The following is a 15727-nucleotide window of genomic DNA, read 5'->3' as shown; positions in this document are numbered from 1 at the left end:
TGGCTAGTACAGTTATTAACTTAGTTTCATTCAGCCTTCACATTGGTTAGCAGTGGTATGGATGTGAGGTATGGCTTGGTTGACAGTATAACTCAAATGTGAGATTTCTGGTTGTGCATCCTTGTGCATACATTCTGTATATGGTCTGCAGGTTCCATCATCCAGCATCCCCCAGTGGTGGCCCCTCAGTGCTACACGAGCATATGTGTGTGTGTGTGTGTGTGTGTGTGTGTGTGTGTAATTCACCGGGTTGGTCAGGATCACATGATGGTTGTGATCATCAGTATTTTACCCTCGTGGAAGAGAGCTCAGAGCTCATATAGTCTGATCTAAGGGCAAAGCCTTGACCTTCACACACGCACACACCCATCCCTTTGCCCAAGGGGGACAGTACCTGCCTGTTTCGCCAGTGAAACTTTTTTGCGTCCCGAGCAAGGTGCAAACCCCTGTCTTAGTAGATGCTAGGCGAGAGGGTTCCCACTCTGTGTGTGTGTGTGTGTGTGTGTGTGTGTGTGTGTGTGTGTGTGTGTGTGTGTGTGTGTGTGTGTGTGTGTGTGTGTGTGTGTGTGTGTGTGAGAGAGAGAGAGAGAGAGAGAGAGAGAGAGAGAGAGAGACAGACAGACAGACAGACAGACAGAGACAGAGAGAATGAGTAAGAGAATGAATGAGTGAGAAAATGACTGAGTGAGTGAGTGAGATGGGATGGGGGGATAGTAGTTCTTGCCTCCTTCCCAGCCCCCCCACCCTCCCCCAATCCTGCTTATCTCCTTCCCTGTTCCTTTACCACCACTTAGTGCACTGCCTGCATGCTGTCAGTTGCCCTGAACTACACCTCCCACCACCTCACCTTCCTGCATGTGATGTTTGATGTCTCATTTTTTAGCTGATGCAATCCATGACCTGTCTATAACTTGCCTTGCGCCGTGTTCTCTCTATCATTGGCTGTGTAGTATGCCCTTAAAGCATAAATCATGGCCTCTTGCCACGTTCTGTCTATCGTCAACACATAGTCAGGTGCTGTAAAAAATGGGCAGCTTACTCTAACTACTTTATACTTATTTATTTTGCATTGTGACATTTTTTGGACACCAATGCACCTTCTGTGCTATGACTTATTTCGCGCTACGTAATCGCACGTTATGCGAACCGTGACTGTAATTACTTTTACAATATAACTACTGTATTTTTAACCATATCTTACTGATATTGGAATTACTGGATTTTGTTTGAGTACAGGATGGATGAAGCCAACTGTCAGATATCAAGCACACCATAACTGGGAGAAGCATTCAAGTGCAATCATGAGACGAGGCACCAGAAGAGGTGTTATGGAAGGAGGCCCAGGGATGGGACGACGAAGGAACAGCAGCATGTCTATGGTTGAGGGAGATGGTTTAAGTGAGACTGGAGAAGTGATGGGTAGCACTGCACTCCCTGCCCTCACCAGCAGCATCACACGACACACGTTACAGCAACTGCTGGTCACCACAGAGATCCTTGTCCCACCAGTGGTAACACTCATTGCTTAGTTTACAGTTCTGAACTAGTATATTGTAATGAATTATATCCATAAATTTACATCTGAAAAACAGTTGAATTGAAACCTTTACATTTACTATTGTTCCTTTATACATTTCCCATCTTGTAGCCCCAGGTGAGAGGACAGAGCTGGCACAGAAGTGGAGGCCGGAGGCATCTTGGCTCAGGAGTTCTCAATATACAGAATGATACCAGACCTCAAAGAGTGAGTTGAAATTTAATCTTAGAGTAACGACTGAAATGTATTAGAGTTTTGGTTCAGTACATCTTGATTTCAATTGGGATTATGTCATTTTGTGTTAATGATATATACCAAATGAGGCCATCAGAGTATTGCTATAAATCTGAGCGATCTGATGTGTCCATGTAAGAATTCCTGTTTTTTACATCTGTGTCAGTTGCTATACAGAAGCCCAAAACCTGCAACAGTCTTCTCAGTCTGTCTATAAAAGCTCTAATATAGTACTGTAAGCAGTGTCTTGGCCATTTGGAACACAACTGATTTTTTTAAAGTGATAGCTTTGGCTGTTAAACATTCTTGTTATCTTTCACCTAGATTAATGGAGACATTAACTAGCAAGGAGGGTTACACCACTGTAGGTAGGGTAGTACTACTGCCAGGAATTTAGAGGAGATAGGGGAAGAACACATTTCAGACTGGGGATGCTGAGGCAAAAGGTGTTAATGACTCTGTGAAGTGCTGTAAAAGGTAGAAATACCTCTCCTGTGGTTTCTGATGAAATGTGTACACTTTAAACTTTCCACTGGCACATGTGGGTCTTATGTGTACTGTACTGTTTTGCTTTGCAAGGACTTCCTACAGTGACTGGCAGCTCTATAAGGTTGATTTTCAGCTGTGCTGAATGGGTCCTCAAGAGCAATTAATCTGTAGGCCTGAAGAATGTAAATCTATTCGTTACTTCAAAAGTGATCCTTGGTCATCCTTGCCACATGAAAGAATATACTGTAGATGAGAGAAGTTTGGAATATACTGTGAGAAAAGCATACAGAATATTTTCCATTAGAGTGGCAGTACTACAGCTGTATTTATGAATAAGATTCTGTCTAAATCACTGAGATAATCTCAACAAGTTACAAAAATGGTGTGTTGCATTTTAAAACACACTACTTCAATCATTTAAATGGCTATGGCTGTCCAGAACTAAGGTCAGTTCAAAACTAACAAATGAGTACCTAACCAGTACACCAATGAAGGCATCATTAGTCATATGTACAATACAGTATATCAATTTCTTGATGAATATTTTTTTTTTTTTAATTCCTGCAGGTATCTGTTAATAGGAGTGGTAGTGATGGTAATAGTGGTCATGAGGGTGGTGATAGAAGAAGAGATGAGAACCTCAGTGCTACATCACCCAAATCCCATCCTGCCCTTGACTTTCACCTCAGGATGAGGCCACTTACAGTAGCCAAAAAGGTGAGGTTCATTGGAATGCTGAAAAAGAACTTCTATCTATCTGTCGGTCTATAGCCAGATGCCTTAATCCCGTAAGAGGCGACCACAAACAAATTGCCTCCATGTCGATCTGTCCCCTGCTGTTACACTACCCTTCCCCCCCAACTCACACACCCCTCTCTCATATACCTTTCTACTCCATCCTTCCATCTCATCCTTAGTGTTCCCTTTCCTCTCCCCCTTCACCTCACTCACATGCACTCTCTCACTCTCCATGCTCTCCATATGGCCAAACTTCACAATGTGGAAAGTATTTACCAGTGAAAAAACTAACTTGTATAATCATGGAACACTGACTTTCAAAATTTAATGTATACTATAAGTATGTGTGTATGTATGTATACCTAGATATAGCACTCAGTTCACTGAGCCAGTGGGAGAGGGTTATTTCACTGATTTTTCAGAGAGTGTTGAGGAATGCAACACACCTCTGGTAAAATTGATTAACTCATAGCACATAATTTGATTGACCATCTGTAAATAATTTTTGTGTGCGTTGCCATATTTTTTTTTAATGTGTACAAAAGTGTATATACCAGCAACTACATGTACTGCACAATGGTAAGAAGCAATTAATGGCCACACACTCTTTTATGCAGTACGGTGCAGTGCCAGCCCCTGCAGGTGATGGCACCAACCATTGGGATCATAGTCAGTTGCTCCACCGCCGCCGCCAGAGGCTCAATCATGCTCGCCGCTTTCACAGGTAAGTACCATATGTAGCACCCGAAGAGGCTGCAACTGACCACTGGACTAACCTGTTTCCACATCATTCATGCATGAAAATCTGTTGTTCTGATGATTATGCCATGTGATGTGTCTGCCAGTATGATACATACAGCTACATAATTATTAATAAATGTATTTAATTTTTAACAATTCATAATCATTTAAAGGTAACACCTACAGTACTAATTATCACATAACTTTTTAAAGCCTTTAAGACCATCGGGCATGTTATTTTAGTAACCATGATGAGAGATTTAAGCCTTGCTCATTAACAATATTTCAGTGATGTTATTCCTGATATATGCCCAATATTAGACTACTACTGGGACTCAGGGTCACTTTCTGGTTACATTTTGGTACCTGACTTTCAGATAACCTCTTACTGATTCAATGTAATGATTTTTTTTTTTTTTTCACACTACTGCCATATGATTTTGTTTAACACAGGGAAAACCATTTATAATGAGGGAAAACCTGTCATAATGAAGTTCTTGGTGTAAACTGTCTTCTTAAATAGTACTAGGTAATCCATCCGATTTGGAAAGCATCAACTGTGCTGGAAAAATTGTTTCACAGTTGCAAGAAAAATATATTGTACAGTGTCATCATTTTGCTTCATAATCTCAGGATAAGACATGCCAATAGCATTTCTCTTACATTTTTAAGCAAACTCTTGCTGTAAATTCATGAATCTACAACAAGAGTGATGTTGTCTTAATGTCCATGAAAAGTTTTTGGTTGATTTTTATCAGTTTTTGTCACCACTTTTATCTTGCCACACTGGTGAGTGATAATCATGTATCAGGGCTAGTTGGCAACTCACTGAAGTACAAAACATCAAATTATGTCCCGTGATTTCTGGTGCAAGCTGTGTACTGCAAGCAACAGCACTCTGAACTAATTAAGAGGCAGTTCCTGGAGTCTTCAACAGATGAATATGGGATCATACCCTCAAACCTCAATTTAAGGGACTAAATGGGGAATCAACTTGTCCCTTATTTAAAAATGTCCATTGTTTTACCACATTATGAAGACAATATTATTATGAAATGCAATGATTGTTTCACTTTCCATACTTATTTATATGATTATGAATATTATTCTACAGGTACTGTGTAAAATTTTTTTTTTAGCATTTCAAGCAGCAGACTTTTTGAATGGTCCTGTCCATTTGTCAGGTAGAATATGGAGTCCCTTAAATCCAAAATCCCTTAAATGGAGGTCCCTTAAATCAAGGTTTGAGTGTATATTAAGGTTTACATAAGCACATAGAATATGATGTGATTTTATTTGTTATTTATACTGTACTGAAGTTTTTGATGATTCTCAGGCAGCGGCGTGCTCAGTTTGCCCGTGCTGTACTGCAGTGTTGTCGACAGCTGAGAGCCACACACAGGCCATGCCCCCCAGACTTAGCCACAACACTTACTGTTCGCCTTCCACAAGCCCTGAAGACCAAGTATGATCGCATCCTGCAGGAACTGTTCCAGGAGCTGCAAGAAAGTGAAGTTCAGCCAGTTCACATAAAACCACTGGGCTCTTGGCAAAGGTAGACACAGCCAGTGCATAGTATGTTTCTTAAAATTTAGACCATGTAACAATACAAAACTACAGAGTTTGTGAACAGTCAGGCAGATTGTTAACCCTTACTGAGCTGCAGACCTCATATGAGGTACAATGATCTACTTGGGCCAGGTACCAAGCATTAAAATTATAAGATATGATTTACATTCATTCATTCATTCATTATCTAATCCAGCGTTGCCCCATGAGGAGCGTAGGAGCCTGGGGCTAGGCAAGTCGGTCCTGACATTTAAGATGAGAGTGACCAGCCTCATTCATCCCTGAGTGACATTACATGAGCAGTAAACCCTAACCACCCCTTGGATATAAACCTGCACAAGCTCAATCAGGTTGGAGCAATTTAATTGCCCACTACACCACCAGGTGCCATAATCTGGTTATATGGTTACCACCCAGTGCAGTAAATGGTTTCCTGGTGTACAGGAAACCGTTTGGCTTATCACTCACTGTAGAGTCACCCATACACAGAAGGAAGAGGAAAGAATGATGGAAAGAAAGACTGAAGAGGAAGGAAGGAAGGAAGAGTGGAAAGGGTAGGCACCCAAGAGCAGCACTACATTGAGTGAGTGGATGATGAGTGCCCCCACCTACCACAACATCGGTTATAAAACAGTGACTCGGGATGTAAATTACCTTACAGAAAATCAACCCAGCTGGGGTTAAGAAATCATGTGAGAATAGCTATTACCTGTTTTTCATTCTATGTTCACTCTTTGGAGGTACCCACAGGAAGAGGCTTTTTGCCCACTCAGAAGGTTTAAGTGATAATGGAGGAATCATCCCAGATTTGGAGAGCTGAAGATGGATTGAATGTCTCCGATAAAAATACCTCACAGAGCATTGTGGCTTTCTCCCAGGGACATCAGTATGTTGCCCTCTCACTAAGACTGATCACTGTCTTTTGAGTTGCATCTGCTTTGAATGTGAGATGTGCTGAGAATCCCATTCTAAAGTTATCAGAGGTAACATTATCTCAGAGTATGAAGTATTCCCATTATCCATAAATACAGGATAATCGTAAAAAACATCTTTTGGAGGAAGACAATCATTTTATTATAAGCTGTTTGGCCATATAATGCCACAGGTTTGAAAACTACATCTATACTGAGATCTGGATTTTATAGTATGGTAAGCTGTTGAGTAGACTTTTCTGAAGGATACGTGAGGAAGAGATAGCAGAGAGTGAAAACACACACAAAAAAATGTAGATCCTGTAGTGATGCTTGTGAATGAATCCAAGATTTTGAAGGCTTGGATGATGTGTTAATGACTGTGTGACCCATCTTACTGGTTGTGATGTTTGATAAGTCTTCCACTTTTATGCCTTCACTTTAGATGCAATAGCAGAGAGTGGAAAAAATATGTAGATCCTGGAGTTATGTTTATTAAGTGGAAATGATTCCAAAAGCTTGAATGATATGTGAATGATTATGTGGAATATACTATAGAGTGTACTGACCATGCTGTTTGACAGGTAACATACTTTTATGCCTTCTCTTTCATGTTTGGACCTTACTTCACCCTATCTTCAGGTGTGATTTAGGGTTGGGCTAATGATCAAGACTGTTGCTGTCAGACAGTTTTCTTAGGCTTAAGGCAGGCCTCTCATAATGGTGTTTATGTCAGTATTTTATCATACTTATTGTGGGTGTTCTATGTCAGAATGATCAACGGTGTGTTGTGTTATTCCCCCAAGATATGAAGTGGTTGGAGTTCAGCGAGTACCCTGGGTGGGACGGGAGAAACGAGCCCTCAGCCGTGCCATGGCCAGCTTTCCACCCACTGTAAGGACAGTTATGGCCCAAGCACTGAGGCCATTGGACTCCCTTAGCCTCGTTGATGTTAATGATGGGTGAGGCTTTTGTATGTATCTTTAGAGTTTTATAGATATCATTGTGTTATGAGAAGCTTCTGTCTATCTATCTGTCTATCTATAGACCGACGCCCTAATCCCACAAAGGGTGGGTGCAGACAAAATGCCTCCAAGTTGCTCTGCCACCCACCATTTGACTACCCTCCCCCCAGCTCACCCCCCCTCCCTTATATACCTCTCAACTCTGTCCCTCAACCTCATCCTCGGTCTACCCCTCCCTCTCCCTCCCTCCACCTCACTACATACACCCTCTTAGTCAGTTTTTCATTCTCCATTCTCTCCACATGTCCAAATCACCTCAGTGTATTTCTCCTAATCTTCTCAACCACATCCACATCCACCCCACGACGTTCCTTCACTTCTTCATTCGTCAACCTGTCCCTCCATGTCACTCCACATGCTCCTCTCAAGTAACTCATTTCCACTGCTCTCACTCTTGACTTGTTCCCCTCTTGCACGGTCCACGCCTCACTTCCATACATCAGGGTAGGGATCACAATACTATTATGAAGTGACTTCTTAACTTCCATACTCACCTCCTTATTTCTCATCACTACTTTCAGTGAACCAACAACTTTCCTTCCCTGATGTACCCTTTCACACACTTCATCCCCCAAAGTTCCATCCTTACTCATCACACTACCCAAGTACTTGAATGCACTTATCATATATCACACTCGTGTAATGCTCTGTCAGTTCTTAATTAAAAACAATACCATATTTCAGGGGTGGAGGTGTGGGTGTAGGTGAAGGTGTAGAGCTGAGTGTGCTGATCACCAGGTGGCGGGCAGCAGCCAGGGCTGGGAGAGCTCACTTAAGAAACACATGGCTCCCTCAGTCCTTGTCTGACATACGGGAAGCAGCCTTGGCGACCAATCTCTCCCCTTCCCGAAGGCACACAGTCATGCATGCATTTAATAACCTTTTGGCCTCAAAGGTAGTTATGATGTTTCTTTTCATGTTATTTCCAATTTAAAGAAATGAATATATCCATCCATCATCCAATCCTACGTTGTCCCATGAAGAGCGTAGGAGCCCGGGGCTAGTCACTTAGCCCTGACATTTAGATTGACCAACCTCACTCATCCCTGAGTGGTATTACGTGAGCAATAAACCCCAATCACCCCTTGGATATAAACCTTCACCGGCTCAATCCGATTGGAGCACAATAATTACCCACTAAACCACCAGGAGCCAAAATTTGGTTATATGGTTACCACCCAGTGCAGTAAATGGTTTCCTGATGTACAGGAAACCATTTGGCTTGTCACTCAGTGTAGAGTCACCCACAAGCAGAAGGAAGAGGAAAGAATGAAGGAATGAAAGACAAAAGAGGGAGTGTAAAGTGACGTCACCCACAGGGAGAAAGACGAGGAAAGAATGAAAGAAAGAAAGACAGAAGAAGATGGAAGGAAAGAAGGATGGAGGAGAGGACAGGGTAGACACCCGAAAGCAGCACTACATTGAGTGAGTGGGTGGTGAGTGCCCCCACCTACCACATAAGAAATGAATATACTCTCTCATAATTTATGTACGTGGCACATGCTGCACTCACCATCCATTCATTGTAGTGCTGTGCTTGCTGGTTATTACACTGGGTAACAAGCCAAATGATTTGTTCCTCAGAAAATCATTTATTGAACTGTGTGGACCATCCATCCATCATTCAATCCTACATTGCCCCATGAGAAGCGTAGAAGCCCAGGGCTAGGCAAGTCGGTCCTGACATTTAAGATGAAAGTGACCAACCTCGCTCTTCCCTGAGTGACCTTATGTGAGCAATAAGCTCCAACCATCCTTTGGATATAAACCTTCACTGGCTCAATCCGATTGGAGTGCCGTAATTACCCACTAAACCACCAGACGCCAAAATTTGGTTATATGGTTACCACCCATTGCAGTAAATGGTTTCCTGGTGTACAGGAAATCATTTGGCTTGTCACTCAGTGTAGAGACACCCACAGGCAGAAGGAAGAGGAAAGAATGAAGGAAAGAAAGACAGAAGAGGATGGAGGAGAGGAAAGGCACACCCAAGAGCAGCACTACATCGAGTGAGTGGATGGTGAGCAGTAACCTTTTAATTAATCCCTGGAGTAGGGGATAGAAATATTGCCTCCATAATCCCTGTATGCCTGATTCAAAAGGGAGAGGGTGCTAGGGATTAGGGCTCCCCACCCTCCATTCTTCCCCATGGCAAATATACAGAAAGCCTTGGATTTGGATCCTGTTCCTGCCCGGAACCCAGAAAAAGTAGGCAGGCACTCATGGGTGTGTGGAATGTGAGATGTGTGAATGATAAATATAAGGCAGTGGAAATTGTAAAAATGTTCAAGGAATGTTAGATATGATGTTATGGCACACTGTGAGCCCAATATGAAAAGAAGTGAAGTAGATTGAATGTGAGGATATGAATTGTATAAAGTCGTGTGTGTGTGTGTGTGTGTGTGTGTGTGTGTGTGTGTGTGTGTGTGTGTGTGTGTGTTACATTTGGGTGAAGTAAAGAGGGAGTTACTTTGATGATGAATGGTGAATAGCAGAAGGGAATGAAAAATTATTAATTTATCAAATCAAGATGTGTGCCATTGTGTCATCTTTAAGTTTCAGATGGTGAAAGCATTGCTGTTCATTGCCTATGCATTTTGTTATGATAGAGGAGGTACTGGAGAGTGATGCATTTCCAAAATGGAGTGTAGAGTAAAACACTTATTATTCAGCTGTATAGAAACTCTTTTCCATACTCCATGGCTCTGATCTGTCAGACAAGAATATTTGCTGTTGGTCTGGAAAGCATCAAAGATTGTTGTACTTAGACTGTGCTTTACTTAGCTGTATCAGGAAGTCAATTACCAGTGCAATTTAATGTCCATTTGAAGGGAAAATCCCAATATCCAGGCAGTTATTCAGCCTATGCTTGCCAGACTGAAGATATTTTGTTATTCGAAGGATTGTATGTAGAACAGCCTTGCCAGATTTTTCCGCTAGGAGAGAAGAAGTAACTGAGCATAAATATCACCGCTTATAGCATTGATTAGTATAGGGACTTCTGATATGCTGTACTGTGTAGCCAATACCACAGTGTTTGTTCTTTTAGCTCCAGGAGGTGTTGATCCGGAGCATAGACGGGGTGTTAGCATGGCTTGGAGGTGATGAAGAGCCATGGGTGGGACCACGAGTAAAACTGCATTTGGTACTTGAAGAAAACCAGGTTGTTCTGAGCCCAGATCAAGAGGCTCTCATCACTGCCTTCACAGATCTTTTTAAGGAGGTAGGGGATTTTTTTTTTTTTTTTTTTTTTTTTTCACATGGAAGAGTATTGGTATACATACATCATCTAATCCTATGTTGCCCCATGAGAAGCATGGAAGCCTGGGTCTAGGCAAGTTGGTCCTGGCATTTAAGATGAGAGTGACCTAACTCACTCATCCCTGAGTGGCATTATGTGGGCAATAAACCCCAACCACCCCTTGGATATAAACCTACATTGGCTCAATCCACCTGGAACACCTTAATTACCCACTAGACCACCAGGTGCCATAGTTTGGTTATATGGTTACCATCCAGCATAGGAAATGGTTTCCTGGTGTATAGAAAACCATTTGGCTTGTCACTCAGTGCAGAGTCATCTGTATACAGAAGGAAAAGGAAGGAAAGACAGAAGAGGAAGGAAGGAAGGAAGGAAAGAAGGAAGGAAGAGGAAAGGGCAGTCACCCAAGAGGAGCACTACATCGAGTGAGTGGATGGTGAGCGCCCCCACCTAATAACATGTACAGTATATAATTTGATAACTTTCAAGACCTAAAGGACTGCAATATAACAAAGGAGTGTTCTTATCTGTGGTATGCATACTTACTGTAACACATCAATTCTTCCTTAGTATTATGTTAACAAACAAGCTTGTTACTAACATTTCCTTGTTAATGTCTCTGGGCACCTTTGATCCTTGTTGCCGGTCACAAAAATGGTCCTCACTTCCTAATTCTGACCCAATTTCCCACAATTTCAGTAGGGTGAGTAAGATGTGGAATTTTGAAAAGTACTCATCTTAAATGTCGGGACCAACTGCCTAGCCCCGGGCTCCTACGCTCCTCATGGGGCAATGTAGGATTGGATGATGGATGGACTTCTCTCTTCGAGAGAAGTGGAGTCAATGAATGTAAAGTGAGGTTGGATGAGGAGGAAATGGAAAATGTGAGTGCGTTTAAGTACTTGGGTTGTGTGGTGAGTAAGGATGGAAGTTTAGAGGGTGAAGTGCTTCAGTGTGTATGACAAAGAAGAAAGGTTGCTGGTTCCTTGAAAGCAACAAGGGTATTTCAAAGCTGCTTGGTGGAGATGTACGACCTGGAAAGACCAGCAGGACAGTAACTTTGTAGCACTCATACTACGCTGGGGTTTAGCAGTGCCATGAATAAGGTCATGAGGTTGGCGGAGGCAGATATGAAGATGGAGCAGGTTCTGAAGGGTTTCATGGTTGATCTGGAGGTAGACAGTAAAGACATGTGCCTCAAGCTGGTGGCTCCTGAATTTTCACACAAGCCTTAGAACCACTAAGGAATTCCTTGTCATCCTGGAGCAAAGGTGTGTATCCAGTGTCCTGTTTGCCTACAAAGATAACAGGTTTGGGTGCCTCTCCAGGGCAGCAGCAGTCTTAATATACAATTACAGTATGACCACCTGGCAGAGTTTCTGAGGTAGAATCCTCACATCAACAACTGCCTAGTGGTCAGAGAAGTGTTGGAACTCCCCTATCTCAAAGTCGTACTCATGGTGTTTGCCTGCCTGGGTGTGCACTTGGTGGAACCCTTCTATGCCAGGACAATAGAAAAAGACGCTACTCATACTCAGCTCAGAAAGTTCTAAAAAGGACTGCACACAGCCTTGGGTTAGCTCATCAATGATGACTTTACAAGATTTACAAAGCCTGAATACCCTGGGGTGAATGACGATCTTTTCACTGGTGTGAAGAACAACAAGGGCAAAGTCCAGAACTCTGTGTCTGACTTAGCTGAGGAGCACCTAGAGGAGGTGAAAAAGCTGACCAACTTAATGCTGCCCCACCTGCATATGGTCCTAGCCAGGTAGATAAGGGTCTGTGGTAGAGATGAGAAGGCCTTCCCAGTGGACTATTCCATGAGCGACCAGGCAAGTAACATCAGTGAAACCCCTGTGCACAACACTGCCATGGAGAGACAATGTGGGAAACTAGACTTCAGACTGAGAAAGTTAGGCACACAGAATGCAGTCAGCTAGTCAATTATCCAGCAGAAGAGTCAGGAACTAAGGACTGGACAGATTCCTTCCTTTAGAGGTTTCAAGGCAGAAGCCCAAGCTAAAAGAGAGGTCGAACTCAATTGGAGAAAATACACGAAGGAAAAGTTTGAGAAGGGAGCAGAGCAAAAACAGGAAATGGCTCAGAGAAATGAGAGGATACGAGTGGACATGCTAGAAAAACTAAAATCTAGCTGTGGCCCCTTTACTGACAATGAGGAAGTTGAGCAATTCCTTGTGGATCCAACTCTGAGCGACAAGGACAAGCAGCAGAGGATGAAGCTGGAGCTTCAGTTCGCCAGAGAGAGTACCACACTTCTGCCTAAAGGCGATCCTATCTTCTGAGGCCAGGCGACACTGCCCAGTGGGAAGAGAAGGATAAAAAATGAACAGGAGTTTGGAGAGGCCCTAATGTCATGCCTGGTCAGGAGGAGCGACTGAACCACAGTAGAATATGAGAAATTCCAGCAGAGCCTTGACAAACTGGCATCTTCATAAGATAGTTCTTTCCATGCCACTTAACTGAGTGTTTTAAGTTTGAAATAAAAATGTTAAGTACTCTAAAACAGTCTTTAATCACTTTTACTACAATTCTTGAATTAAGCAGTAACGCATCTCTGCATGTGAAAATACAGGGTACACATATTCGATCCAGTAACCATTCTCTAATTGTAAATGCTAAAGCAATTACTTTGAGGATCAACATGTGCTGCCAATCAGTTTTGAGAAACGTATTTCAAGCTTTGTACTAATAGACAATAAGACAAGTCAGGGCATACAAACAACAGAATGGGCAGAAAAGCTGATTTTTATGTTAATTTTGAATTTCACGGTGTGTGTGTGTGTGTGTAATTCACCGGGTCGGTCAGGATCACTTGATGGTCGTGATGGTCAGCTTTTACCCTCCCGGAAGGGAGCTGAGAGCTCATATAGTCCGATCTAAGGGCAAGGCTGTGACCTTCACAAATGCACACACCCGTCCCCTTGCTCAAGGGGGACAGTAACCACCCACTTCATCAGTGTGAAACTTTTCGCAACCTGAGCGAGGCGCGAACTCCCGTCCACCAGTTGGCAAGTGGGAACATTACCACTGCACCAGCGTGTGTGTATTTACCTATTTGTATTTACCTATTTGTAGTATACAGGAATTGAGCAATGCTCGTGTTGTCCTGTCTCCATATCCACATTTATCAAGTCTACCTTTACACACATGAATGTTTTTCTCATGCACCACCTCTTTGTCTAAGTCGTTCCAAATATTTAAGAATATACCTAATTGTGATATACACGGAATGTACTATGCTCGTGGGTTTCCGTCGCTGTTTCTCAATAAGTCAAATTTAACTTTAAACTCGTTTATGTTTTTAGACTGGACGATCTCTTTGTCCAGGCTATTCCATAAGTCTATACTTCTGTAAGGAAAGCTATATTTCTTGATATCCTTCAAACAGCTTGACTTTTTCAATTTCATTCCATGTCCTCTTGTTGCTCTCTTATCCCATACAAACAGATCTTCTTTGTCAATTTTATCTACTCCCACCATGGTCCTGAACACCGCAATCATGTCTCCCCTCTTTCTCCTTTCCTCTAACGAAGGCAAATCCAGTTTTTCCAGCCTCTCTCTGTATGACAGGTCTGTCAGACTGGGGACCATCTTGGTTGCTGTTCTTTGTATTCTCTCAATCTTGTTTATATCTTTCTTTTTGTGTGGGGACCACACTACCGCTGCATATTCTAACCTGGGGCGGATCATGGCCACTATCAATTTTTTCATCATTTCCTCATCCATATAATGAAATGCTACTCTTATGTTAGTCAAGAGCTTATAAGTCTCTCCAACTATCTTGTTAATGTGCTTTTCTGGTGACAAACTATCTTGGACCAGCACTCCCAAATCTTTCTCTTCTCTCCTTTTTGTGATTAATTCATTACCCAAAAAATAATTCAGTGATGGTCTCCTGGTACTTTTACCCATTTCCAATATTTTACATTTCTTTACATTAAATTTCATTTCCCACGTCCGGCTCCAATTGTGTATCCTATCCAAATCCTCCTGCAGTATTTTACAATCCTCCTCAACCTCTATCTTCCTCAAGATCTTTACATCATCAGCAAACAGACTCGCATAACTGTTCACTCCATCTACCATATCATTTACATAAATCAGGAACATTACTGGCGCCAACACTGAGCCTTGAGGGACTCCACTTGTTACTTCCCTCCATCCAGACATCTTTTCCTTTATTACTGTCCTCATTTGTCTGTCTCTCAAAAAGTCTCTCATCCATTCCAGAAGTTTCCCTTTAGTCCTCCTATATATTCTAGTTTCCACATTAGTCTCTTATGAGGTACCTTGTCAAAGGCCTTCTCTAAGTCTAAGTACACACAATCCACCCAACCATCTCTCTCCTGTACCACATCAATCGCTCTTGAGTAAAAAGCTCAACAAGTTTGAAACACATGACCTTCCACTTCTGAATCCAAACTGACATTCAGCCAAAATATTCATCTCTTCCAGACATTTTATCCATCTGTCTTTCAGGATTCTCTCACACAATTTTGCGACCATGCTGGTTAGAGACACTGGTCTATAATTCAGGGGTTCTTCCCTGTTTCCTCCCTTGTAAATTGGTACCACATTTGCCCTCTTCCCATTCTTTTGGCACTTTCCCCTCTTCCAGTGAGCATACAATTAAGCTGTGAATTTTATCCGCCAGTTGTTCTCTGCATTCCTTCAGTACCCAATTAGAAATTCCATCAGGTCCTGGGGCTTTCCTTACATCTTGAGTTTCCAGTAATTTATACACTTCCTGCACCTCCACTTTTATATCTTTCATCACCGGAACATTTCTAATCACTCCCTCCCCTTCCACAAGCTCCTTTTCTTTAGTGAAAACTGACTGGAAATGTTTGTTCATTATTTCTGCTTGCATTGCCGCATCATTAAAGACCTCTCCATCTACTTTCAGCTTGGTGATTCCTTCCTTTTGTTTCAGTTTGCCATTAACAAATCTATAAAACAGTTTGGGTTCATCCTTGCATTTGTCAATTATACCTTTTTCAAAATTCCTTTCTTCTTCCCTACGTATTCTTGTGTATTCGTTTCTTGTTCTTTTATATTCTTCCTTTGTTATGTCGTTACCTCTCTTTCTCCAATTGTTCCACGCCTTATCTCTCTCTTTTTTGGCTATCATACACCTTCTATTAAACCACTCCTTTTTCCTGTTTTCTTTCCCTCTTACTCTTGGTACAAATTTTCC

At 42.2% G+C, this 15727-nt stretch overlaps 1 protein-coding gene across 1 annotated transcript in view; it reads left to right on the top strand.

Moving 5' to 3' along the window:
* LOC145408021 (dynein axonemal heavy chain 7-like) overlaps positions 1 to 15727 on the top strand; it is a 152696-nt gene that overhangs the window by 1422 nt on the left and 135547 nt on the right. Inside the window, exons 2-8 of the mRNA XM_080278821.1 lie at positions 1237 to 1511; positions 2828 to 2977; positions 3616 to 3722; positions 5076 to 5294; positions 7026 to 7181; positions 7929 to 8139; positions 10294 to 10467. Of these exons, the coding sequence (XP_080134947.1) occupies positions 1237 to 1511; positions 2828 to 2977; positions 3616 to 3722; positions 5076 to 5294; positions 7026 to 7181; positions 7929 to 8139; positions 10294 to 10467 (1292 nt within the window). The remainder of the gene's footprint in view (positions 1 to 1236; positions 1512 to 2827; positions 2978 to 3615; positions 3723 to 5075; positions 5295 to 7025; positions 7182 to 7928; positions 8140 to 10293; positions 10468 to 15727) is intronic.

This window comes from Coenobita brevimanus, chromosome 75 (genome assembly GCF_032717465.1).
Source record: "Coenobita brevimanus isolate Jiangsu-jjx chromosome 75, ASM3271746v2, whole genome shotgun sequence".
In the NCBI taxonomy this organism is placed as follows: domain Eukaryota; kingdom Metazoa; phylum Arthropoda; class Malacostraca; order Decapoda; family Coenobitidae; genus Coenobita; species Coenobita brevimanus.
This window is presented reverse-complemented; position numbering and strand designations above follow the sequence as displayed.